Source organism: Emys orbicularis, chromosome 13 (genome assembly GCF_028017835.1).
Source record: "Emys orbicularis isolate rEmyOrb1 chromosome 13, rEmyOrb1.hap1, whole genome shotgun sequence".
NCBI classification, from domain to species: domain Eukaryota; kingdom Metazoa; phylum Chordata; order Testudines; family Emydidae; genus Emys; species Emys orbicularis.
In genome coordinates, this window is record NC_088695.1 from 36,520,196 (window position 1) to 36,547,899 (window position 27,704).

The 27,704-nt window shown below is 48.8% G+C and overlaps 1 protein-coding gene across 1 annotated transcript; it reads right to left on the minus strand.

The window, feature by feature from the left end:
* Positions 1 to 652: 652 nt before the first annotated feature.
* CDR2L (cerebellar degeneration related protein 2 like) lies at positions 653 to 27,274 on the minus strand. Its single transcript, XM_065416137.1, has 5 exons — positions 27,196 to 27,274; positions 7,911 to 8,023; positions 6,850 to 6,998; positions 5,753 to 5,917; positions 653 to 1,538 (listed from the first exon to the last, which is right to left on the minus strand). Exons 1-5 carry the CDS (start codon positions 27,272 to 27,274, stop codon positions 653 to 655), a joined length of 1,392 nt encoding a protein of 463 aa, XP_065272209.1.
* Positions 27,275 to 27,704: the final 430 nt, after the last annotated feature.

Below are 27,704 nucleotides of genomic sequence, written 5' to 3' on the forward strand. Positions count from 1 at the left end.
AATTAATTTGCATTGTAAATCTCTGAAAAACCTGGCTGATAAGAGAATGGCTTAAATAGGAAGAACATACGGCCCTTTGGGGAACAGAAAGGTCAAACTAAAGTGTCTCAGGTACACTTGTGGGTCCTTTGCAGTAAACCAAAGAGAGAGAGAAGGGCTGAGTGTTTTGAAGCAGTCTCTGGAAGTTCTGATGGCTTTTTTGTAACACTGCACCCATGCCATTCTAGGACACTGCAGGAGATCCAAGGTTTTGCCTGCAGATAATCAAACACAGTAGCTGGAGGAGAAGCTGAAAGGGCGGGTAGTTGGTTGGTTTCCGGTGTTTGTGATTTCTGGCTGCTGTAGCAATACATGCAGGAATTCATTGTAAAGTTTCTGAAACAATCTAGAACTACAATATACAGCTTTTCCAGCAGGTTCAGAAACCCTGGCAGCTGGGTTCACTTGGAGCACTAACTTACAAAAGTGACTTGAGTCTCCATGGCACTTTCTTGCCCTTGAGCCATGTAGTCCCCCTTCCTGTACAAGAAAACAAAGTGAGAGGCCTCCAGGCCTCAAGGCAGCAGGGCCGCTCAATATTTCCTGGAGCAAAGAGAAGAGCTGGTTGTTGAGGTTGCATGTGGGAGCAAAAGAAACACCATGGCAGTGGGATTCATTTGCTAGACTTGTTTTTCACCTTGGTGGCATTGATGTCGGCTTTCGTCTTCTGGATGCGTGAGAAGATCTCCTTGAAAAGGGCCTTGTACTCTGGCTGACTCTGCTCCAGCCGCTTGTCCACAGCCTCCACGTGTTTGCTAAGGCTCTTCTCTATTGTCTTCCGCTCTTCCAGCTCGTGACCCTCTCCCCGGAAGTCCCTGAAGGAGCTGTCACGAGAGATGGGGCGGGAGGTCTGGACTCCGGTGTGGCGCACGCTGTCCTTGTGCTGCCGGCACTTGCTGAGGAGCTCTTCGTACTTCTCCAGCAGGGCGTGGTACTGCTCGTCCACCTCCCTCAGGATTGACATGCCCCGCTTGCGCACGTTGTTGGCGTGCAGTGTGTAGTTGCCTTCGTGCCGGCTCACGGCGTCCTTGGCCACGATGGCGTTGAGGGCAGTGTCGCTGCAGCTTTTCCGGACGGGGTGATTTGGGGACGCTGTCATGGATGCACTGTGAGTTTTACTCCCGTCTTCCTCTGAGAGGTCGATGTAATCTGCTTCGGGGGCATTGTTTAATGGCTCCAGAAGTGCTTCAGACAGGTTGTCCTCTCTGCTAAGAAGATACTTCTTGACTTGTTTCATCTGCTGTAGCTCCAGGAGCTCAGCCTCCAACTCCTTGATGCGCAGTTTGCAGCTCTCCATCTCGCACACCCGTTGCTCGAGGTCTGAGTACTCCTGGATGACGGCAGTGTATTCGCGCTCCACCCTTTCCTTCCGCTGCTTCTCCTGGTTGACTTGGGACCTAAGGGAATTCACCATGGCCTGGAGACGCTCATTCTCCCTCTCCATAGGGTTTTGGTTGAGCTCCATTGAAGAGCTGTGGACCTGGAACGCATCTTCATACCTGTGGCAGAGGAGATTGTAGTGAGTTATTGGCAAAATAATGGTCCCTTAAGGATACTGGAGCCAAATTCTGCTCTCAGTTGCACCAGTAATTTCACTGAAGTCCATGGAGGAGCTACCCTGGATACACACTGGTGTAACCAAATGAGATTTGGCTTGTGGCTGCTTTGTTATTATTTGTATTACTGTTATGCCTAGAGGCCACAATCAAGATTGGGTCTCCATTGTGCCAGGTACTGTACATAAACATGAAAGACAGCCTCTGCCCCAGAGAGTTTACAATCTAATTATACGAGAGACAAAAGAGTGGGAGGGGAAATGAGACACACAGAAAGGAAGTGACTTGCGCAAGGTCACATACAGGTCAGTAGTAGAGATGGGAACAGAACCCAGGACTTCTGACTCCCACTCCAGTGTCCTACCCAGGCTGCTTTATTCTTTCCCTTCACATGGAAACCTGTATCATGGATTCAGCAGCTGGCAATTCTCCCTTATCACTGTGTTACTTTGCAAAGGATCTGGGTTTTATACAGTTCTGGCGAAATGCTACGTGACCAGGAGCACTGGAGATGGAACTTATCCCCCTATATACAGACTAGGTATAGCTCAGGCAGTGGCCGTGTTAGCTTCCCCATTCTGCCCCTCCCACATGCCTCCACTTTGTCCTGGAGAACCATCGGTAGAGGTGAGAGGACTGTTCACCCTCCATGATCCATATTCAGTCACTAAGATTGCTGACAGGATTGCCAGTTGGGGCTGCACTTTTGTGACTTGGAGGCTTGGACCTTGTCTATATGAGAGTCATCCCAATTTAACTTAAACTGGCTTTGAGACTGATTCCGACCCCTGCGCCGATTAAACTAAATCACTCCGTTAGTTAAACCAGTGCAACTTTCTCATGCAGATAAGGCCTTCGCTTTTGGCAACATGAGTGACAGCCGCCAAATTCATTTTCCACAAGCCCCCTCACAGCCATTTCATAATAATATCTTCAAGGCACTACCAACTTGGGCTGAAAATACAGGGCTTGAGATTTTTCCTCCCTGGGCTGGTAGGGATTCGTTGCATCAACTTTCTATCCTGGAGAAGGAAGGGGACATGAGCTAAATGCTAGTCACTTTGCTTCAGAAGTATTTGCCCACCTCCCACTCTCTGGTAGTGATTGAACATCACTGGCCTAGTGTGACGTTATTGACATAATCTGGGACCATATAGAACATGGTTGCAACCAAAGTCCTGTAATGGCACCAAATCTTGTATAAAGGGGGTCAAATGAGGTGTCTAAGACAAGGTTATGGTTTACTGGTTATGATTATGCCGTCTATATGTGTGTATCAATGTTGTAGTTGAAGTTATGAATATTGGCTCTATACTGTCTGTATTTCAAACTTATGCTATGCTTCTGGGTGACATCCCAGACAAGCTGGTGTTAGCTCTGCCTAGCCTGCTTGATGGCCCATTAAGGACCATCAGCTATACAATTGACCCATTGAGAGAAGGCAAATATGCCTTGTAACTCAGCAAAGTATGCAGGAACTTGCCCATGTGACTCCAGACTCCATTTTGCTGTAATTTTCCACAGTAAGAACAAAGAGGTGTTCTTACACCTGGAAAAGACTATATAAGGCTGATGCCTCGTCTCCATCTTGTCTTCAATCCTGCTTCTGACCTCTGGAGGACTTTGCTAGAAACGGAAGCTCTACACAAAGGACTGATGACCCATCCCAGCTGGGGATGTATTCCAGAGACTTGATTTGAACCTGCAGTTTATTCTATCACTGCTACAAGCCTGAACCAAGAACTTTGCCATTACTGTATGTAATTGATTCCATTTAACCAATTCTAGCTCTCATCTCTATCTTTTTTCTTTTATGAATAAACCTTTAGATTTTAGATTCTAAAGGATTGGCAACAGCGTAATTTGTGGGTAAGATCTGATTTGTATATTGACCTGGGTCTGAGGCCTGATCCTTTGGGATCAGGAGAACCTTTTTTCTTTTATTGGGGTATTGGTTTTCATAACCATTGGTCCCCATAATGAGTGGCACTGGTGGTGATACTGGAAAACTGGAATGTCTAAGGAAATTGCTTGTGTGACTTGTGGTTAGCCAGTGGGGTGAGACCAAAGTCTTCACTCTCTGGCTGGTTTGGTTTGCCTCAGAGGTGGCAAAAACCCCAGCCTTGGGCTGTAACTGCCCTGTTTTAAGCAATTTGTCCTGAATTGGCACTCTCAGTTGGGTCCCGCCAGAACGGCATCGTTACACCTAGTCAGCAGGGAAGGGTCTTAGTCTGTTCCCACCCCTTCTGGTGGCACCTAGGATTGGAGGGAGAGGAGGAATTGGCAATAATGGGAATAAAGTATACACAAATGTAGTGCACTAGGAACCTGCCACCCATCTCCGCTTCCCCCTGTGCCAAAGGCTAACATTGTAAGCTGCTGCTGTGGGAATCTGTGCTCTTCAGGCATTTGGCTTTGCCCACCAAGGGAGGACAAAAGTGGGAAAACCTGCCCTGAAAAACTGTGTTGCCTAAAACAACAAAGTAGTAAAATTGTGGAATGTGTGTTGCAGCCTCTGAGCTTAACCCCTCCCTGAAAAACAAACAAACAAAACTTGATTGTGCTGTTCTGTGTCCAGGAAGTGCCAGCTCTCCAGAAAGAGTAGGAGGAGGTTTATAAAATGAGGGTAATGGAAAAACACTCTTGCTGGAGTAACCCCTCTTCCAGTGCTTCTGTATCATGGAAACTACATGAAATATTCTCCCCCATTGCAGTCAGGAAATCTGTTTTCCTTCTCCACCCCAATAAACACTCGAGTTAGAACAGATTGGAAAGGATAAAATACCATCCCTTCCCCTCTAGGGCTTGGATGGTGATGGGGCGTAGTGAACAGATTTCCTAATTACTGTAGGTCAGAGTGACCTGCAAACCTCAAATGCAAATTTAAAAGCCAAACTCTGCAGTGAGGCAATGTGGGTAAAGTACTACAGGGGCATGGTGGGAAAACAACCACATGGATATTGAGTAGACTTTGCCTGGAGGTAGATTATGCCCTTGTAACATCCCCTTCATTGCTTCAGTAGAAGGCCGTGCATTTGTATCCCCGGGCAGTGCAATGCTTTCCTATAGGATAGCAGGTTTATTGATTCTCTATTTAGAGAAGATTCCATCACGTAGGAAGCTGAGCAAGAAATGTCCCCAGGAGGTCAATGAATTAATACTGTGGCTGGATTTTAGATAGGGTGGGATGAACAATAACAACATATGTGTTTGTACAGCATCTAGCACAATAGGGGCCTGGTTCATGATTAGGCTCCTGGGTGCTACTACAATACAAATAAATAAATAGCAGTAATATGCGTGCAAAACCCATGGCTGCTCTATTGTAGCTGCGGCAGAAGGAGAGGATGCAGGATTTCACACTCCTCTATGTCATCTGTCTGGGTGCAGTTGATAGGGAGGTACTGGCTGTGTCAGCTGCCCCACCAGGGAGCCTGTCGGGGTAAGGCCTTGCCCCCCTGTGCACTAGACAGTGGTGGGAGAATCATAGTGGGGGAATACTGGCTACAGCTTTTTAGATGTAGATCCAGCCCTGCTGCCTAACATGTGTTTCTCTACAGCACTCAGGAAGCAGGGTGCATGAGAAAGGTAGAACGACTCCAAGCAGTGCCACTTGGGCTGGGCACCTCCTTTCCTTGCCCCGGTGCAGCTCCATTTCATAAGAGGCTATATGAGCGCCCCCCCCCCCCCAAAAAGGGGTAATCAATCTCATGATTCAAGGCATCAGCTAATATAGTGACCAGGAAGGAACCTTACCAACTACAGAACTGTATAACTGTGCATTGCCTGGGGGTGGGGCCCACCTTCCTCTCAAGCATCATGTATTGGGCTCAATTGCAGAGGTGAGATGCTAAACTGATGGTAAATGGCAAATCCTGTGTTAATATTGCTCACCTTTTTTAGAGTCACATCCACAGTGTTCCCTGACTTGTGCTACTCTAATGGACTGGGGTAGATAGGACTAAAACCTGCCCCCATCTTGTGCTGCTGGTTTTCCCCTTCCCCTCTCAGCAGAAATGCCAGTTTTAATGGGAAATGCTTTCCACATACAGTCCAGAGTAATTAAGGCAAAGGAGTATTTGCTGATTCCCAGGACCTCGCTGATATTCCCATAGTCTCCGCACCTGCCTTTCCCTCTCCTGGCTTCATGGTGATACCTGGGGCTCAAGCACAGCTCCTTGAGGCAGGGGAAGGTATGAATGGTTCGGCGCCGCTCCCTTTTCTCCCGCCGTATGCGCAGCTGCTCTAAGCTCCGCAGCTCCTCCACCTGTCTCTGCAGCTCCTCCACTTGGTTCTGCAGCCCCTCAATAGTCTCCGTCAGGCTGCCAGGGTCAGAGAGAAAGAGAGGTGAAGTGAGGCAACAAGGAAGTTTAGGCGCTCATCTGCTGAAGGTCTTGTTTAACAATCCCCTCTCACTGTAGGGGAAGAGTGCACTCCTTTGAGGGCAGATCCTGCGTTCCTTGCATAAACCAAAGTCCTAGACGGGGGAAATTTTGGGTGCACTTCTAACTGTGATGAATTCTGCCTGAGTGTTTTCTTTCTTGATTTAGATGAGGGGTGCCTCTGTGTGGAGGGGGCAGGTGGAGGAGGAGGTGGCAGACGAGTGCAATAATTTGGAATTCTATTCTTGAGTCAGTTGGCTAGAACAATAACCTCCTGGGAATTTGCTCCGTCCTAGGATATCTCAGCATTTAAAAGATTAAAGTAGGATGATGGCGAGTTTATTCCTTCTTCTCTTTCTCCCATAAAAATAAAAGGCAGAGACTGGCCAGGGATGGTTTCTACGCCAGTTGTGAGTTCAATTTGTAAAATAGTAAGCAGAGCTGTGACACTAAAGCTTTCTGCATGTATAGCCATTTTTAAAAGACGTGGGGTTGTACAAGACACAGTGTAACAATCTGGTGCTCACAAGGACTGACCTTGGCCAGGGTCTCCTTTTAGAAGGGAAAATGTTATTGATAAACTGGTGTTAGCTGGCAGGGAATAACCTAGTCTGGGCTGCTTTAGAGGTGGAACTAGTATCCTAGTACTGATTGGTGGGCATTATTCTCCTTTAGAGCTTCTTGACATGTCTCTGCTCCTGTAGTTCAGGGAATGGGGGAACTCAAGGTGTTTTCCAAACACTCATCTGTTCTTGTTCAGGACTGCCAGTCATCTGCCCTACAAGGCAAAGCACTTTACCACACCCTGGTCCCCTGGCTACCAATCAGATCGCTGACCTAAGGAATCCAACACAAGCAGTGGGGAGCATTACCATTGTATCTTCTGCTGGGACGTCTTGCTCTCCAGCACAAGCTTCTGATTAGCCAGCTCCAGGTCCCGTGCTGTGAGGTCCAGCTGCTCATAGACCTTAGCGTGCTGTTCGTTCATCTGGCGCAACATCTCCAGCTGTTTTGTCAGGTACTGCAAAAAAATTCAGGAGTCCATGAAATGTGAGGCGATCCAAGACCTGTGCTTGTGCACAAAGCCCATCCCTGAACCACCCACTTCCCTTTTCACTTTGTCATCAGGGGACTCGATCGTGCAAGATATTGAGATCCCTCACTGTCCACTGACTTCCAGGGCAGTTCATGCTTTTGGTTCATCTGCCTAAAGGAACCACGTTACCTTCACTCTTCCCCAGCCTCCCAAAGCTATTCGCTGAGTGTCTGCAATGACCCCTGCTGGCCAAAGACCAGTGATGTGCTGCTATTAAAATGCTTCCTCTCCGCCTGTGAGGTGGAGTGAGGGACTGTGGAATCTATTCATTTATTTTCTCACAGCGTGAGATTTGCAGCCATTGCATTGTTCGCTCTTGTGTGTCCTCTCCCTTTCCCCCGCCCTGCATCTGTCTTGTCTTTGGGGCAGGGGCAGTCTCTTATTCTGCATTAGTGCAGTGAGTAGCACCAGGGGGCTACTGAACACGGTCACTAAGAACTGGAATCAGGCTGGCACTGGAATGATCGCACCCTTTCTACAACATTCTGAACAGAAGTCGGTTTGGGGTCTGGTTTAGGGACAGAATAAGGCTGAACACGGCCTAGAGCCAACCAAAACAGAGGCTCCCAATTGGGGGGGGGCAGAGGGACCCTCCAAGTGTGGAGCCCAGACTGGCTGATCTGCTGTATTAGGACTTAATCCACCACTGGTTCAGTCCCTTCCATATGTGGTTTTAACTCCCCTCCCCCCTCAGCACATCCTTCCACTCTCTTAACAGCCTAGCAGCTCCCATTGGCTGCAGTGAGGTGGCTAAAATGTCCCCCGCTTTCTCACAGCCAATCCCCTCAGATGGCAGCAGCAGCAGGGAGTTATCCTGGGCTTCGGCAGTATCTGTACCTCTATCTCCTGCACTTGCTCCTCATTGGTTGCGTACATCTGTTGCAGCGAATCCTCCAGCTCTTTATTACGCTCCAGCAACGTCTTCCCCAGTTCGGCTGCCAAGTGCAGGTCTGAAAAGTAAAAGGGACAAATTGCTGAGACTGGGGCTCCCTGGAACCAGAGGTCTGAATACCAGCAGGGCAACTGGGTAGAGCTGCTGAGGTGTGGGCTGTTCAGACGAGACCTGGAAAACCAAGTTCCTGTCATCTCTGCCTGGACACTAGGGCACTTTTGGTAATAGTTGTGGTTTGCCTGGGTACCTCCTGAGACCACGATTTTGCTCTCCCCACTGTGGTGCCATGCACTGTTGGTTGGTTGTCTGCTGTTCTCCATTTTCCAAATGTTGGCTGCATTTCAGGGGGCTGTATGTATACAGGGGCCAGTCCTAGAGTCCTCAATGAGGGCTCAATCCTCTGCTTCACCCAATTGCAAAGGGGCCAGCTCAGCCCCTGATGTAATATAGGGCAACCTTGAGGCTGTTCTAAACTACGTCCTACTTGCAATGGCTGGGGAGAACTGGGGCACAGGAGACTCTGGCCACGTCTCCTCAATGCAATTCCTGATGCAAGAGGGTTGTGTCCTGCCAGCTATACAGGATTTATGCCACTCCTGGAGTCCCCATACATCAAGGGACTCCCCAGTTGGCTATTTAAGCCAGCGAGATGGCCTCTTTGTGCCCTAATAGGACTGTAGCAGGGCTCAGGATGGCGGAAGGAGCCCGCAAGGGCTGATCTCGCAAGATGTTTAGTGCCTTCCACTCTCACTGTTGAGGTCAATGAGAGTTGGGGTGCTCAGCACCTCTTAGGGTTGAACCCATAGTATGTAAAGCACCTGGAAGTCCTTGGCGGGGGGGGGGGATCCTCAGTAAACATTTTTTTCTCCACCTTAGGCAGTGGCTAGCCCTCCCCCAGCATCCCTTGCCCACGAATAGAGACATGAGTAATAAAAGTTGCCTGCAGCCTGGGGGAGACAGCGCGGTCTCTTCCATCAGCCTCCGCACAGCTGGCTCTGTCACTGGCTGTCCTGGCACCTTATGTCTGTCTGTGGGCATCGGAGGCAGCGGTGTGGAATGGCTGCCTGGAGGGCAAATTGGCATTTGGCCACTTAACTGGTTCCCAAGTTCTTCATCCTCCAGGCATGCGATTCAGACACTTGGCTAGCTCCTGAGTCTGCCTGTCTTTCCAGGCGAGCCTCTCTCTCCTAGTCACTGGGAGAGCAGCAGGGGTAGCTGTCCCAATTATCCCTCCCTGGTGGGATGCAGAAGGGACAGTGCTGGCACTGAGGTGCTAATTGAATCCCACCCTCTCTGCTTGCTGTCACAGCGCTTTAATGAGCAGTCCCTCTGGGCGATCACTGCTGGAGTCTGTTACTATGGTAGGAGGGAGAGAACAGAGCCCCTCTAGTCGTCCCTCCACCCCCCTTAGGCCTCAGCTTTCACAATGGAATTAGCGAGTTCCTGTTCCAAATGCCTTCCCTATGATTAGCTCTTATGGAACTGCACCCAGCTTCCATGGGGTTTAGATCTTGTGCTGGCGGGGCTGCGTCTAATATGCTACAATCAGGGCAGTAAGTTTACTCACTGGCATCTGCTGAGTTCCCCAAATAGGGCTAGTAACTCTGCAATGTCTCCAAGTCACTCACATGCTCGCTGTTCTTCCCCCTGCCCCTGCAGCCTCCCTGTGGTAAATAAAAACAAGCCCTTTGCCTTTCAGCCTGGTAACGCAGTGTTGCCAACTCTCACAATATTTCTGTGAGTCTCACAATAATTGGTGTTTTTCTGAAAGCCCCAGCTCCTGGAGTCATGTGATTATGTGAGACTCTCAGCTTTCATTTAAAAAAAAAAAGTGAATTGCTAACCCTTTCAAGGTTGAAGAGAAAACCTTGAAAATGTAGACCCTACAGGCTCCAGCACCAGAAAGTAAATAAGATGAACTTTACAGTTTTATTATTTTTAACAGGGCTTTGGAGCAGACCCCAGAGCTGGAGCGCAAAGCAGCTCCGGAGCAGTGGTGCTGCAGGTTTTTGCTTGGAGCTTGCTCCGGAGCCGGAGCACAGTTCCAAAGCCCTGATTTTTAAAGTCTCCTTTTTTTGAAGGGGCCTGGCTCATGATTTTAGAATGCTTGGGCTTGGCAATACTGCGGTGAATATGGGAAACTGGGCCCGATACACTTATATTTCCCCAGTACATTACAGCACCCACTTTGGCCCCTAAATAACCAAATGTAGGATGAATTTCAGGATAGCTATGCTGTGGCCTAAAGCATTTGCAGCTTCTTCCAGAGGTTAATTTGACTTGGCAGTCAATTAGGAGGTAGTGATATTTAATTGTTAGAGCAGGGGGCGGAGGGCTGGTCCACTATGTGGTTAGGTCAATGTAAGCTGCCATGCGTTGTGGAACTGTCTTCACTTAAACTTGGCTCCCATTGACGTAAGTGCCTCTCTACACCGATTTAGTAACGCCCACCTCCCTGAGTGGCGTAGAGTCACGGTCAATGTAATTAAGTCGACGCCGTGTCAGTGTAGACACTAGGGTGACCAGACAGCAAATGTGAAAAATCGGGACCGGGGATGGGGGGTAATAGGAGCATATATATAAGAAAAAGACCCAAAAATCGGGACTGTCCCTATAAAATCGGGACATCTGGTCACCCTAGTAGACACTGCGTTGCTTATGTTGACTGTTGCTGGCTTTCCGGAGCCATCCCACAATGCCCCACCCTGACAATACAATCGATAGCAGCGCTCTTGGTGAGGGACGCGCACTGCCAAACAAGGAGCCAAGCGTGCGCATACACAAGCGATTTAATAACTGCAGTGGCTGTGTGCCGACATAAGTTAGGTCGACATAATTTTGTAGTGAAGACATGGCCTGGGAGTCAGGACTCCTGGGTTGTATTCCCACCTCTGCCACTGACTTGCCATATGATTTAGGGAAAGTCACTTAACCTCTCAGATTCCCCATCTGCAAAATGGGGATTATATCTACCACTTGTTAGGGGATCTTCAGAGGAATGATGCTGATGGTGCAAGGTATTATTTTATTGTTACTAATTAGTTCTGGCACTTTCTGATTTTATCTGTAGACATAATGGAGCCTATGTGGGAAGATTGTTTGTTTGTGTATGTGGCAAATGGCAATGCACCTTGGCTGGTTGTGCTGGGAAACCTCAAATTATAGACAGGGCTAGCCCTCTGGATCTTGTCCTGTACTGGTTAGCTGGCAGTCACATCCTTCTCCCTTTTCCCTGCAAATCTGCTCTCCAGCCATGGACTGTCCTGTGGGGGTTAATCTGAGATCTGACCTTTTAATGACTATCAGAGTGACCAGGTCTGAGGGCTGCAATCACTGGAATGAATGTAATCAATATATCGGCACAACTACTGGTACGTAGACGACCTTCACCTTCCTTTAGCCATGGAACAGTCCCCAATTTCCAAAGTGCTCTCAGGGGACCGAATGCCTGACAGAGACGGGGGAATGGTATATTAGACTCCAGCTGGGCTGGAGAGAATTGCTTCTCCTTCAGCTGCTTGGGTTGTGGTTAACCGCATTTTCCATTGACAATCCCCCATCCCTCCCCAGATCATGTATTTTTGCCAATCATAGACATGTTGCAAATCTCCTGTCCAGCCTGATCTGGTTGGCAAGGAAGGCACCCCCAGCACAGAGAAACCTGAAGAGAGGCGTCCACGCTGCGCTCCGGGTAACGAGGCAAGAGACTCCCCCTCTGTGTGGGATTACATCAGCTCTTTCCCACCATATGGCATCCAATTTAATCAGCTGGGGTTGAGTTAAGTGGATTAGGCCGCACAGGATCCTGCATCATAATTTAAAGGACCCTGTCAGCAATAATTGAACTAGAAAACAGGCAGTGTCTGGGGAGAGGTGTAAAGAGATTCTACAGCTCAGAGGCAGAAAACTGTCGTCTCCTCCCCCCCCCCATTTTTTTGAAAGAGAGTGGGTAAGGGGCCAAGAGATGCAAGGCAGGAAAGAGGAGGATCATCTGCTCTGGTCCTTGTAACCTGACTCAACCCTATAGTCCTCCACCATCCAGGGCCCCAACACAAATGCAGCCCACCAGCCGCAGTGCCATTGACCGTATTGCCTCGTCTGTAGTTCTTCTCAGATCTGGGTCTCCTCTCACCCACTTCAGTTGGTCTCTTGATTGGCTCTTCCCTCCCACCAAGAGCTGTTGTGGGCACATGGATGTGCATGGGCAGCCAGGGAGCTGGAGGCAGCTCCCTAATATCTTACTTCACATAGGTCCCAGCAGGACCTATGGCCAAGCTTGACTCCTGCTGCTCAGCAGGACTCCGATGCCCCATTCCTTTTTTCTTAGCTGCTGAGACCTTGGAAACTGCTGCCTGTTTTATTTTTGCCCACAGAGGGGGTGGTTAGAGGGTTACACAAGGATTTAGTTGTGTCCATCTTCTTGATTTAGCTGTTATACTGAAACCTACCTCCACTCCCCTTCTGCACACAGAGTGCGAGACAACTCACCCCTTCAGCAAGTGTGAATTATGGTGCAACAATCCAGATACAAACTAAGGCTATGTCTACACTACAAAGATAAGTCGACCTATGCTAGGTCGACTTACAGCCACCACATTAATTACTGCAGCGGCCGATGTCCATGTTACCCTCCTTCTGTCGGAGGTGTGCGTCCTCACCAGGAGCGCTTCCACCGACTGAAGAGGGGCAGTGTGAGGACTCAGAGCCAGGGCTCTCAGCTCCATGCACCTCCCCACCAGGAGTCCAGCTGCCCCCCAGGCTTCTCACCTCAGCGCTCCCAGCCAGGAGTGGAGGGGAAGCGGCCCGGGGCTGCTTGCCTTTGGCGGGGAGATCCGCACCGGGAGTCCAGTCAGCTGCTGGGCTCCCAGCAGGGAGTTAGAACCTCAAGGGCAGCAGGGCTCTAGGGTGACCAGAGGTCCCGATTTTATAGGGACAGTCCCAATATTTGGGGCTTTTTTTAATATGGGCTCCTATTACCCCCCCATCCCGATTTTTCACACTTGCTATCTGGTCACCCTACAGGGCTCTGACTGGGGAGCCTGGGCAGCAGCCTAAACCTGGAGCCTGGGTGGCAACCTGGCTTGGAGCAGAGACCAGGCAGCAGCCCTGGAGTTGGCTGGAGCCGTGAAATTGACAAGAATAACAGCCAACAGCGGATGTGAAGAACCCACCCTAATTACACCAACATCAGCCCAGCGCCTCTCGTTGAGGTGCTCTTATTATGTCGGCATAGCAGGGGAGTTACATCGGCGGGAGGAGCATTTCAGACAAAAGCTGACTTTGGTTGACAAAACTGTGTAGTGTAGACCAGGCGTAGGGCTCTCTTGCCCTCGGTAATGGGCTCTGACATGGCCACTGCGGTTCACCCAGCACAGCTTCATTTGCAGGGCCTCCTTTGGCCCCTACCAGAGACCTAGGATACAGCTACAGAGTTAAATAGGCATTGGTAGCCGAGGCTATTATGCAGATATAAGAGCCCCGGGAGGGAAGGTGTGCTTTGCTCTGGGGTTGGGAGATGCAGGAAGCTTATTGCAAATGCTGAGGGGTGCAGAGAAGCTCTGGCATTAACAATGATCAGGTTGTGTGGAGTGGCAGAGAGAAGGCCAGGGCTAGATGAGTGGAGGGACTGGGCAGGGGAGAAGGGCTCTGATTCTGAGGGGCTGCTAAGCTGAACTCAGCAGGAAAGTGAGGTAGCTCACTGCTGCCTTTTTAGTCTGCACCCCCTTGGATTCAGGAGGCAGCTGGGGAACATTCCAGTCTCCGGGATAAGTTAAAACTACTCCAAGGCTATTGCAGCAGCCCAGGACAGCTCTAGTCACATGCTTAGGGTACCCCTACCCTGGGATCTGAAAGAGAGGGCAGTATAGGGGTATTCTGCTGTCCTTATGCCTCATGGGGAAAACCCCCAGTGAGCCTCCTGCAGGCAATGGGAGTCTTTCCACTGACTTCAATGGATGGTGGATCAGACTGTATGTCTGGGGCATTCCCGGGTGGCTCTTTCTGCCAGGTATCCGGGCATAGCCAAAGACACATTCATCACCAGCATATAAGGGTTGCCATGAAATAGAATCGAACATCTCTTGGCCGCTCTGCTTTACACTGGCTGCTGCACCAGCCTGCATAGCGCAACCCCCGAGAGAGAGGGCACAAGGGTGACTTAATGTCACTGTTGCCCCCCACCCTCTGGGCTGAGTCTGTGGAACACGGACTCCGGTGCAGAGGCCAACCCCGAGGGGTATTTCCCTTCACCATCTGACAAGACATTGGTTTGTTTGGGGGATTTGGGGGTCTGATGTTTGTTTTGCCTGCTCCCTGCTGCTAGAATTGTGATCCTTTAACTGTGCAGGGCTCCTTATTAACATGGCCTTACGCAGGAGGATATGATCCTGTCATACGGAGCAGGTAGTTCTGATTTTTTTTCCCCTCTTTTACATTTAGATAATTGAGCTATTTAGGCTACAAAAAGCAGCCCCTGCAATTCTAATGGAAGCCAAAGGGAGGAGCAGGTGCTTGGCAGCTTTAACCCCCCCACCCGGACCCTCCGCTGCTTGTTGTAATGAGCCAGATTCATCCATCATGGCATTATGCTGAAGTCTAGCCATTGACAACAGGGATCAAAGGGCCAGCTCCTCAGCTGGTGTAAACTGGTGTCGCGCCACTGATTTAAGTGCACTCATTGGTCTCCAGGTGGAGTGTAAGGCCCAATGACCTGGTATTGGCTTTCTCCCTGTGCCATGCGGCCACAGCTACAGTCAGCTAGGGCACCTGAGCTGGATCCTCTTGCTATAAGGGAGAGGGAACATCTCACAGGGAGGGCGCTGGGACTCTGGAATTTGCTCCCCACCTCGGTCTGAAATAGGCCAAAGTAGGTGATTTTTTTTTTCCAGGCACGCTGTAAAAGGCACCTGCTTGAGAACATCTCTGGAGAAGGCTGCGGGTCTGCAACCTAGTTGCTGAAGGTGGTAGTTGGCACAGATGATTTGAATGCCGCTGAGATTGAATTTAATTGTTAATTATACAGTAAGTACAATGTTTGGGCGCCAAGAGCCTTGGAGAAGTGTCTTTATTATTTTAAATCTAAATAAGTAGAACTACCCTGATTTACAGCAACTGGGGATCTGCCCGAATGATTTTAATGGGGGTTGGTGCATTCTGGGCCCATTGCAATGAGGATCAGCTCCAGTGAGGCTTTGCATATTGTATTACCATGGTCGCTGCTCCACCACAGGCAATGCAATGAGTCTGTACATTAAGAGCTTAGAGCTCTCAAGAAACCTTAACAATGGAACTCACCAGAGTACAGCGAGAACAAGGTCCAGCTGACGGAAATCTGCAAGATGCTGAATAAACTGCAGTGTGTGTACTGGGGTGGATAAAGCTCTTGTAGGGGGAGAGTGATTCAGGTGTGCTCTCCCTGGGGAATTGCTCCTTAAATAGGTGTAATGTGTGGTGCAATCTGACACATTTCAAAGCCAAAATAACTGAGGCAGGGATGGCAGGGACACATGGAGTAGTGCCAGGAGAGAGGGGCATGGCTTGACATTCTGTTCCATGGCAACTTTTGAGGTTTTGAGATTTTGTTTAGCTTTGCGTTGGAATGACACCGAAACCTTTGGTGTCTGCAAAAATGAAATGTCTGGGGTTTTTTTTGATCAAACCCAGAGCTTTTTGATTTGGGAAGGGGTGTGTGTGTGTCTGTCTGTCTGTCTCACCTGGCCTGGGGTGTATCAGATCCAGGATGAAGTCCTTGCTCTGCCTGACTTAGAGCAGAGTTTTTCATCCCAGATCACCGTAACTACCAGGCTGCATGCATGTGTGCACAGTCCTCCTCCTCCCCCCACCAACAAAAACCTCGTAGGAACTGATAAGTCTCTGCAAAATGGAAGTGTTCTGACCCGCTCTAGTCATTAAATCCACCAGAGGCAGAGCCAGCTCCCCCTGATTTCCCTCCTTCATCTCAAATGGGTTATAATGATCATGAACAACCATGATGCATATGGATGTCATTGCTGAGCTAATGAGATTTGCTGGGACTTTTTCTTTTGTCATTCCTTTTCTTTGTCCTTTCTTGGCCTCACTTGCTTTCCTCCCCAATACCCTGTTGTGTAGCCTCTGAGTTGGATTCCGCTATCCCCCAGCCTCTATGGCAGAGGCTGTTGGCAGTGGAAAATCCATGGAGGGAGAGGTTGTGGTGGTGCATACCTGCTGCAACCTCCCCTTTGCCAGGAGTGGGAGCCAGTGCAGCCCACACAGTGAGCAGCTGGCTGGGGTTGGAGCATGGCTTGGGCAGCTGGGGCATGTGCTGGATCAGGGGCCTGAATATAAGAACGGCCATGCTGGGTCAGACCAATGGTCCATCTAGCCCAATATCCTGTCTTCCAACAGTGGCCAATGCCAGGTGCTTCAGAGCCTGTGTGTGACAGGCTACTATGGAGCCCCAGCCACAAACTAAGGCCTGGCCTACATCTAAAACTTGGGTTGTCCCAGCTCCTTCGCTCAGGGCTGTGAACAGTTCACCATCCTGAGAGACGTCGTTAAGCTGGCCTATGCCCCCGGGATGGATTTACGACAGCAATGGGAAAACCCCTTCTGTCGCTGTGCTGCTGTAGTGCGTGTAGTGCAGACAGACCCTAAGCTGCCATCCTCCACCCAGTGGAAAACCCCAACCTACCTTCCCAGGGCACAGGGGCAAGGCTGGCCCAGGGAAGTATAATTTGCACCTCCCTGTGGCAGCTTGAATTAATCTGCCCCCTCCAACTTTTCCAGCATCTGTTGCTCACTCTCTCTAGCAATCTAACCCTCCTTCTTTATATTCCTTCCCTCTTCCCCATCTCTCTCCTTTTGCTAATGGAGAAGAGAAATAGCTTCTTTTTTCCCTCCATTAGCTTCTCTTTCTTCTCTTCTACCCCATGGAGAAATTCCCCTCTGAATGGTCACAGGTGTAGACTTTCCTGGCAGGGGTCACTTTGGAACACTAACCTATCACAAGGATTTTCTCTCTCGCTTTGTGAGTGCCTGTGTACACACACGTATATAAACCCAGTGGGCCTAATCTTGCTCCTGCAGAAGGCACCCTGTGTTTTGCCACTGATTCCAATGGGAGCAGTGCGTTTCCGTGCCATTCTCCACCTCTTGTCTAAACAGCTGCTTTGTCACAGCCACTCGCCTGTGTTTGTCTTTTAGGCACAGTGGTTTCAAAGTGGCTCAGCGATTGGTCACTTTGACTCTTCATTATCGGGCACCTATCATAAACATTTCATAAAGAAATAAAAAGCCTCAGCTGCCCGGGAGATAAGAGGATGCTGAAACTTTCCTGTGCAGTGTCCTCCTCCAGGCAGCTCTACAGTGAAAGGAGAAGAAGCTTCCCTAGCCAGATCAGCTGATAAGATTTGCCTCCGGTTGACAAATTCTTCAGGGAGAAGCACCTCCGTGTAAACTACTAAGGGTCTGTGTCAGAAGGTGGCCTGGCCTGCAGCATCTTCCTGTGGCAAGCTGCCATGTGACAAGTGCACCTGCCTCAGTGTCCCCAGAAATACTCCAACAGTCTTTCTTAGGGCAAATGGCCCCTGTGCATATAAATCATAACAAAAGCCCCTCAGCCACATCCAGTATTCCCCAGCATCAAATACAGCCCTGTTGTCCCTCACCACACCACTGCTCTCCAGTGCAGCCATGGCCCCTCTCAGCGCTCCCCAGCACAGCCCCAACTCTGTCTGTCTTTTCCTGTCCCTGGACCAGCACAGCCCCCCCCCAGCCCTTCAAACTGGAGCGTAACCCTGCTCTTCCCAGTGGGAACCCCCACAACCGCTTTGCTGGGAGCATCCTTTCCAGAGGAGTATCCCTCACCGCCCCCCCCGGCCGGCCGGCCCTCTCATCGTTCCTGTGGGTCCAGCTGTCCATCCCCGGAGATGATGGAGGGTAAGCACCTCTGCTGCTCCCCTGCCTTTCGCCCTCTCCAGCCCTGGCTCATGAGCTTGGGGACGCCAGCCAGAAACCACTTTATGCCTCCCTCTGGGACTCCTACACTCCCCTGCTCTCTGGCAGCTCTCACCTGCCCTTCCTGACTGAACCAGTCTGCTCTGATTCCCTGACCTTCTGGCGCCCCAAGTGCTGCCCCACCCTCTTAACTGGTCTAATGGAACCACCTGCTCTGGCACAGGGGAGCTGGACCGGCTTCATTTACTGGGGCCAGCCAGCCACCCGGTGACAGTCTGATTCTCCTCTCCTTTACACTGGTGTAAGTCAGGAAGCCAATGGAGCTGCACTGGTTTTAAAAGAGATTCATGCCCCTAATGTTGTGCTCGTGCCTCTGGCTGTCTATGCAAGTGTCTTGTACATTCTTCCTTCCCTTCTACTACTTATTACATTGATTTGATGTCTTTCAGTGCTTCCGGCTCTCCCGGGCCATCGCCACCAGCCCTATTGTCTTTGCCTTCCATTTCATCAGCAAGAGTTGGCTCCATGCCTCTGAGCAGCATTCTTGCGGGAGGGGACAATGGATGCAGAGCAGTTAGTGGCTGGCCTCTTGATGAGTTACCACACTGATACCCATGCTATTCCAGCAGCAGTCCTTCAGATGTGGCAAGCTTGGAAGCCACCTACCTACCAACACTTCTGCCTCTGATTGCCCCGTGTGCTCTGTCATATGACGACGGTGTATAGAAAGAGTCGCTTTCTTTTAGCACCGATCAAAGAACTTAAACAGAAGAATAAGGAAAACAGAATTATCCCTACCTTACCGTCTCTCTCTGCTACACCAGAGAGCATCTGCCTATAATTTCCCCTAGTACCTCTTCTGCCTGGCTTCTTGCTTTAGTTTTAAAGAAACAGTACACACATCCTCACCACATTCTTGCCTGTCATTTATTTCCTTTGTTCTCTGTCTTTTCACAGCCACATATTCAATGTCTAGAAGTCCCATTAGTCCAAAGCTACAGTCAGTGGCCAGTAGAGGAAAAGATGATACAGGGGGTATATGGCCAGAATCTCCCCCTTTTGGCTGGGCTTGAGGGTCCCTTACTCACAGTTGAATCTGTGCCTCTCAACTCAGGCCATGCACAATCCTTCTAGCATAAGTTGTTTCCGGGGTAGGGAATAGGCTATAAAGCCATTTCCCTCTAGATCAATGCTTTTCAACCTTTCTTTATTTGCGGACCCCTAAGCAATTTTGAATGGAGGTACTACACCTTTGGAAATCTTAGACATAGTCTGTGGACCCCACCTTTCCCCTCCCCCTGCCCCCGAGGTTTGTAGACCACAGGTTGAAAACCACTGTTCTGTGATAACGACAACCTTTCGGAGACCCCTTAGACATAGTCTACGGCCTCCAACCACAGGTTGAAAACCACTGCTTTAGATTGTTAGTTCAAAAACAGCCTAGCAATTAGTATCAGAAAGTCATTATCAGCTGGAGGTGATTGAGTGACCTACATGAAATGAATTAGTGATCTCAGTCCAGTTCTTGGTGGACAAGCTGTGATGGATTTGGAGCTGCCTGTAATAATGTATGAATTGTATACGTTTGTCGGACTGATGTATGCAGTCTTGTTGTAGCTGTGTTGGTCCCAGGATATTGGGAGACAAGGTGGGGGAGGTCGTAGGTTTTATTGGACCAACATCCGTTGGTGAGACAGACAAGCTTTTAAGCTACACAGAGCTCTTCCTCGGGTCAAGTCTGACTGTTGTAAGAAGGGGTTATAGTGTGAATACAAGGGGTTAATTCAAGAAGAGGTTGGCTGCGCATATGCAGGAAAGAGGACGATGGCTTCAGATAGACACCCATTTCCCTCCGCTCCCCTCTCCCCCCATTGCTAGAGCCAGCCATTTTGAAGTGTCTCCTTTGACACCCTGCTGAGCTCAGTGGACCAGTTCATCAAGGGTGTGGGCAAGGGGTCCCTGATTATAGGATCCAAGCCCCGGAAAATTGGGACAAAGGACTGTTTGGGGTAAAAAGTTCTCAATCAGGAAGGGGGTGGTTGCTGATGAGGAGTGGTTCTCAAACAGAAACTTGGGAAAAGTTAAGCCTACCTAAGACTCCAGGTAAGAGAACTGTGTGAAGATCTTTGGTTGCTTTAAAAATCCTTTCCCCTTATGTTGTGCTGTGTTTCTACAGTTAAGATTAAACAATACTTTGTTTTGAGAGTGCTGTTTTGGGTCTCTGTATTCACTGCTGGTCACAGCTCCCAAAAGGAAGAACCAGAGGCGCCCAAGTCCAGTCACACGTGTTGAGTAATCCTGGTTGGTACATGTGTTACAGTAGTTAAGGACCCAATCTAGGAGCAGGAGGATCATGGGATTTCACCCTAAGAGCAATAAAAGCACAAGGCCAGAAAGCTGAAGGGGTGCACTGAGACTATAGAAGTGCAGCTAGCTCTGCAACCATGAGACAAGCATCTACATAAGGAAAAAATATTGTTGCCCCTTCTTCCAATATTATTGTCCCTTGTGGTGGCAGATGTCTGGGACTTGCTGTTTGGCTTCCCAGTCCTGGAACAGAGGTTGGCACAAACGACATGCAGGGCAATACCTTCTTTCAGGAGTCTCTGCCCAACACCAATGCCGAGGGAGCAGCTCTGCCTCAAGAACTAACTCTAACCAGAGCCCAAGGCAGAGAGCAAATTCCTCTGTTGCTTGCACAAGCTCTACCTCCAAGGACCACTGCCTCTACAGAGACCCTTGCATAACTTCAAGCTAACAACCACCAAGCATGTCTTCCCAGGACTGAACATTTGCTCGCATACTTAGAAAAAGAACTTGGAAGACTATGTGTAACAGCACCACATGACACCTACGATAACAATATTGCCATAACTGGCAGAGAGAGGTCAGAGATGACTGAATGGGCCTGGAGACTGAACCCTCTCACTCCTAGGACGGGGCATGTTACCAGGGCTGTAGAGAGGAAGCTTGCACTGTTAGTGGCCATCCTGTACCCTGCAGATGAGATCCCTGACTCGTGCAAATCGATACAGCTTCACTGAAGTCAGTGGAAGTTTGCTGATTTATACCATTAGGGGATCTGACCTATTTCTTAGATACACATTGGAATTCAGTCTCTAGGGCTATTGTCCAGCACCTTTTACAAAAACTAAATTCGCTTAAAAAAACAAACAGCTGCATTAGGTGCAAGGATCAGAAATTTGAGGCCCTGCGCTCTTTCTCCTTCAGAACATTTTCCAGGCAATGGGGTGCACAGATGAAAGAGCAAATATAACACCAGCTTCTGCAGCTAAGCCCGGCAGGTTGCTTGGGTTTGAGAAGAGACTGCACATTGCTACTGCACGTCGCCTTAAAGCCCTGAGCTGTGTAGATTTTCTGAGTGTGTCTAAAGGGCAGCGCAGCTCTAGCAGAAAGATGCATTCCTTGCGGTCACAAAGCTGCATTAAGTCCCACTGGTCAGAAAGAAATTTATGCTTAGGGGCTTCCAAAGGGAGTTGGGGGCGCTTGCTTCCCCCTTCCCCTCTTCATTTAAAACTCTGGTAGCTATGGAGGCTGGTGGCCTCTGAAAGTGCGCGAGCGAGGTGTGCACAGCAGAACATGTTAAGCAGAACTGTCCCATTATATGCAAAGGGTCTGATCACTGATGAGAACTCAGCACTTAGCAGGATTGAGCCCCCATCTTAACACTAATATTTGTTAAATATTAATTAAATATTGTAATTGGAACTAGTTTTTCTGGGCTGGGTTGACTTGTTTCTAACTTGGAGCCTGATCCCCGCCACCTCATGTGGAAAGTCAACCTGGAAGCTCCCATCGCCTTAGTGGTAGCAAGATTGGGCCTTTTGCCTTCTCGTTCTGAGTGGTTCCCCCTCAGTCTGCCATACTGGATAAAATCCGTCTCCCTGTCACCAGCCAACTCTGTCTGTTACTGAGGAAAAGTATGAAGAACCGAAGTCATGTCCATGGGAGAATGGTGCATCAGACTGACTGGGCTGTTTCTAAATGGTCAGTTGCTCTTAGGCTCTGACTTTCCTAGACCCAGTAATAATGTGGTCTGCTATGGCTGGAATGTCCTTTAGGATTCATACAGCAAATCCTCCAGGCACAGCCTAGCCAAGGAGAAATACCTCTGGTCAGCTGGGCTGGAGACGCAGAGAATCCATCTGGTTTTCCTCTCTTCTAATTCCTGCCTCCCACATCTGGAAATATGTGCCTGAATTTTAGCAGATGGTATTCAAAGGAGCTTCTACGTGGGATTATGAAAGGAGATTCCTAAACAGATTCTACGTGGGGTCCTCCTACACCCCACTGCCCTGCCTTTTACAGCTGATTTGGGGATTTTTATACAGGGAACTTTTCAGATGCGGAGAATCTCAATTCTTCCCCAGCTGGGATGCAGAGCTAAATATGCTCCCTTTTCCACATCTTATCTGGCCATCCGGTCTGCTGTGCTGTGCTTGTTGTTTTAAGCATCTGATTTTCAAGTGGCTCAGCAATTAGTCACCGAAAACTTTCCATTACCCAAAGACACATTCAGTGTCACGCTCATAAATAAATAAGCGAGATCCTGGGTCCTTCCAACTGTGCAGCTTTGGAGGAAACAACCACTGCAATCCACGAGGTCAGGTGATGCTTGTGACTTCTCTCCAAAGCTGTGCAGCCCGGGTTGTTGCATCAGGAGGGATGGAACTTGGGATGTCCTGGGCACCCCAGTGCAGTGATTAGTTCGTTCCTGGAGTGGTAGTTGCAGCTTTATGGACCACCATGTTTTACTGTAGACTACGATAGAAAACTGGGGGTTGAGTCTCCTAGGCACACCAGGCGCTGTGGTTGTTAGTTAATGCAGACTGTAATCCTACTACACATCCCACATGTTTTGGGTCCATGGCAACATATAGGGCCTGATTTTTAGAGGTGCTGAACACTTGTGACTTCACCTTCAACCCTGTAAGTCAACGGGAGCTGTGAGTGCTCAGCACCTTGTGTCATTTTCATTCTGAGAACACCTCTACCTTGATACAACGCTGTCCTTGGGAGCCAAAAAATCTTACTGCGTTATAGGTGAAACCGCATTATATCGAACTTGGTTTGATCCGCCGGAGTGTGCAGCGCCCCCTCCCCCCCCCCCCCCCGGAGCGCTGCTTTACCGCGTTATATCTGAATTCGTGTTATATCGGGGTAGAGGTGTATGTAATGTAATAAGCAATACAAATGCCCAGGGGAGGAATAAGGCAGGATACTTAGGCCTGGAGATCTCAGGGATGTTGAAGCTGCAAGGCCCAGATTCTGCACTGTAGCGAGGCTGCTTTGCACCACACTACTGGTGCAGAATGGCACAGTCTGCAAACCTGGCCATGGGAGGATCGCACCAATGTAGGGGGATGTAGAGTGGCAGAGATCTCGCTTAGTGGTTTCTATGCTACCCCCCTCCCTGCTGCCAGCATGAAGCTGTGTCTGAGGGAAAGGGATTATGACCAGGGCTTCCTTCAACTTCTCTCAACCCCTCCTATTGCTGTGTTAGCCCCTTGAAACTGTTAGCAGCTGGTATAACTTAGAGCAGCTTCCAGGCTGTTCTGATTGACACTAGGGGGATCTGGCCCAGGATCAGGGGAGTGCAAATGTCACCTTTGCAGCCTTCTTCTTGAGCTGCACTGTGTGCTTTTTGGCTGTAGATCTGAGCGAATGACCAAGGAGTCCATTGGGGGAGATGCAGGACTCTGAGGACTAGGGAGAGGGATGACAGAAGGACTTGTTTGGGAGGTCCATAGAAGGAAGATGAAGGAACCCTGGGAGAGGAGTAGAAAGAGCTGTTGGATTCGGTGTCCACTTGGTTAGAATCCAAGTGCAATTTACTTTGAATGCGTTTGTTTGTTTTTAGTGCAAATGCTATTTTAATGAACAGAAAAGGTGTCCCTTATTCTCTCCAGGTTGGGTTTTCTAATTCCAGCTCATCCTCACTCTCTGGAGCTCTCTCAGCACGGACATTCCATGGAGCATGAGGTCTCTTTAACCACATCATCCTTTTCCAGCTGCTAGGGAAAGGCTCATTGTCCCCTCTCTCCGTGACTTTACTGTCAATACACTCCTGTTTTATTCCTTTCTTAAAATCACAAGACACCTGCCCCAATATGCCTTTCCCCAGCCGATGGAAAATGATGCTGTAGCTAAACTGAGCTCATACTGCATGTATCCTCCAATGGAATGTCGTTTGTGTTAAGACAACGTGGAAGGAAGCATTGGTGGAATTGGAGAGGCACAACCCAGAAATCAGTAGCGTCGTTTAAATTGTATCAGAATAGCCTTTTTTTTTTTTTTTAACCACAAAAGCATCTCCAGAGACAAAGCATAGGCGTGAAACAGTCCAATTAGATCCTCTGGTCCATCTCCCTGCTGGTGCTGGACTTTACAAGCTGTCAGATTTCAGGGCTGGAATTTGAATCTACACCTCTAGGGGAGATGGTGACCTTAGTACAGCTGCTTAGACCATTCTGCAGTGAAATCAGCTAAATCCTGCATCAGAACTGTTTTGTCTGTGTATGAACTACACACATACTACAAGCTCCTTAGGGGTAGAGACTGAATCTTCTTATACATTAGCACCCCCATGGCGCCTGGTGGATATAATTAGCAATTACGAGGGTGCTTCAGAAAGAAAATGATTGGGGTTTTATTTTCTCTTAAAAAATAGATGATTTCAGCAACGTTTTTAAAGTGCTGAGGGCTCCATAGGGCATATTGGGAAAGAAGCAGGTGCTTGGAGTAGCGCTGGAGTTGTGATTTACGCTACACACTTACCGGTACCCAAGTAGTTAATAAACATAAGCATCACAGAGCTCCCAGTTAAGCTGCCCATTGCTTAGCAAACAGTTTTGGGCATAAATGTAATAAATATTTGATGACACTGCTAAATCATGATAAAGTCCCAGCAACCAACGGGTTCATCCAAACCGCCTCCACTCTCCTGGTACTAGTTTGCCTTTCGCCCTCCCAGCCCTTGCCCAAATAAATGGTCTTGTAGAATATCCTTTTATCATCTCATTGTCTGCCAAGCACTGCCTTTTCTCTGTGACCCATGGGCCGTTGGCATTCTGATCCTCTTAGTAATGCAAAACGCCTAATAATCTCACTCCGTCTTGAGTTATTCCCCCTCCACCCTGCCACCTCCTAAGAACTAACAGCACCATGACCGGCATGTTGTCATTGAAGATTTGACCATACATTATTAGGCTGTAACAAAAATGCTGTAATAGCAGTGTCCTTATTGAAGAGCTTTGTGCATCATGCAGATTAATTACTGTTGTAATTACCCTGCAGTACCATTTCATTGATTTCAATTAAGGGCTTCTCTGACTCCCCTTCAGAGTTAGCTTAGATACAAATATTTGTATATAGCCCCCACTTGCATAGGAGACTGCAAACCCTTTAAATGAACATTGTTTTCTTCCATCCCCTAAAAACTGAGGGCTGGATTCTGATCTAGTTACGTGGGTGTAAGTCTGGAGTCAGTGGAGTTACTCTGGATTTACACCAGAGTGATGGAGATGTGAATCTGACCTGGTTTTAAGATACTTTTAGTGTTGTAAATGTTTTACATTAGAAATGCTGACTCATGAAACGGAGGCCGTTACAAGGCTAATATAAACAAGCCCCTCATTGTTCTAAGTTTCCTACATTAATTTTTTTTTTTTTTTTTGGTTTGCATCTCTGCTCTGTAGCAGGGCCTAGGGCCCTTAGGAGCTGTGGGAAGACGCCCCCAACTAAGTGAATCCTGGATATTCAAGAACCCATAATATTTATTCAGTTGACTAGTCTGGGCCACCCAGGTCCCAGTTTAGTTCAGGCATCATATCTTGTGAAACAGGTTCTGCTATCCAGCAATATTTCTCTTCCAGCAGCTGAGAAAGCAGAGTTGGAAATTGACTGGGAGGGCTCTGTCTTCATTGTTAATTCCTCAGCCCCTGCCCTTCAGTTGAAGTTGTGAAAACTTTAGATCACAACCCCATCTACTGTAGTTATGGCTGACTAGCAATACACATGCAGCTGGACAACCTTATCAACTATTTATTTACAGTTGACTGTTAAAAACCCCAATCTATGCATATAACACACACAAAAAATCACACTGGTGACCTTATTTTAGTGTCATTGATTTTCATTGAGCATAGACAGCCAGTTAAGTTAATTCATGGGCCTCTGGTCTGAAATGGGAGAGCAGTTTTTGCAGTCATTTATTTACTGAAGTTTGACTCAAAATATGAAGATAAGCAAAAACAACCACCACCACCACCACCAAACACACAATGCCACTAACCACCCCCCTCCCCAGCCTTTAGGATGAACACTGTATGGAACAAATACAAATGTTCAGGTGGAATTATGAACACAGACTGTTGCTTTAAAACAAAACTTCACAAGTGAAGTCAGATTTTTTTTTTTTAACTTTTGCTATTTCTCCCCCTCCCCAGTTCTCTGCTGCCTTTGAGGCAGATGGGTAAAATCTTCCAAAGTGCCTACAGGGCTAAGGAGCCTAAGTCCTATTGCATGTAGGCTCCTAAATCTTGCAGGAGCTTTTGGAAAATTTGCCATATGTCCTCAATTTGGGATAAGTCATTTCTGATTTTCGGTTGAACTGCCTCTCCTGACTCTCTCTAATTTAATCTAATCTATCTAAAATTTAAACAGTCTATCTAGGTTTTTTAACTTTCTGGCCTGGATTCTGCCCTGGCCAATCTGACACCAGTATAACTCCACTGAAGTGCATGGAGTTCCACCAGATTGACATCAGAGTAACGGAGCAGTATTTCAGAGTAGCAGCCGTGTTAGTCTGTATCCGCAAAAAGAACAGGAGTACTTGTGGCACCTTAGAGACTAACACATTTATTTGAGCATAAGCTTTCGTGGGCTACAGCCCACTTCTTCGGATGCATATGAAGAAGTGGGCTGTAGCCCACGAAAGCGTATGCTCAAATAAATGTGTTAGTCTCTAAGGAGCAGTATTTGACTCTCTCACTATATCCAGGGTTTGAAGTTTACAGTGGCTCTTCCCATGCACTATTAAATACCTGTGATGGTTGCATTTAGATTTCCATCCAGATGCTGGTATCTTACAGGCACCAGAGTTGATGGGATTTGAAAATAAGGAGGGGTGTGTGGGTGGTGGGGAACAGACTATTTTCCTCCTAGAAAGAGGATTTGCTTCCCCCCTCATTATCCCCCCTGCAGCATGTCTGCACTCTGCACTTCCCAAAGGTCCTCCCCCTGGCTCGGATGTGGGTTCAAACCATTCCTTACCCTGCTCCAGGTCCTGCTGGTCGTACCAGGGCTCCTCTTCCTCACTTGGAAACTCCTCCATCCTGTCAGCGCTCAGCATTTAGCACCCGCAGCCCAGAAGGACACGGAGCATTAAAAACCAAACAAAAAAACCCTACTGCCGTAAACCCACGAGAGGCTGGGAGCGTGAAGGGGGCTACTGCTGCAGCGAGAGCAGGGGTGGTTAAGGACTAACGGGGGCGGGGGGATCCACTCCAGTGCATCAAAGCTCTGCTCGCGGATGCGGGTAGGGACCGGGGGCCAGGCTGCAGGGCTGAGATTGGCCAGTATTGCCCGCTGATGCAGAGCTGAGGCTGGGACAATGCAGCTGTCCTGTGGACTGGGCTGCTACAGCTGGTACCAGGCTCCAAACGCTCTCTCTGCTCTTGCATCACCTTCTCTGTCCGTCTCCATCATCCATCTGCCCTTGTAAGGGGGAGACGAAGGGGCGGGGAGGGAGGGGGGTTTGAGACGTGGCAGGCGTCCCTTTC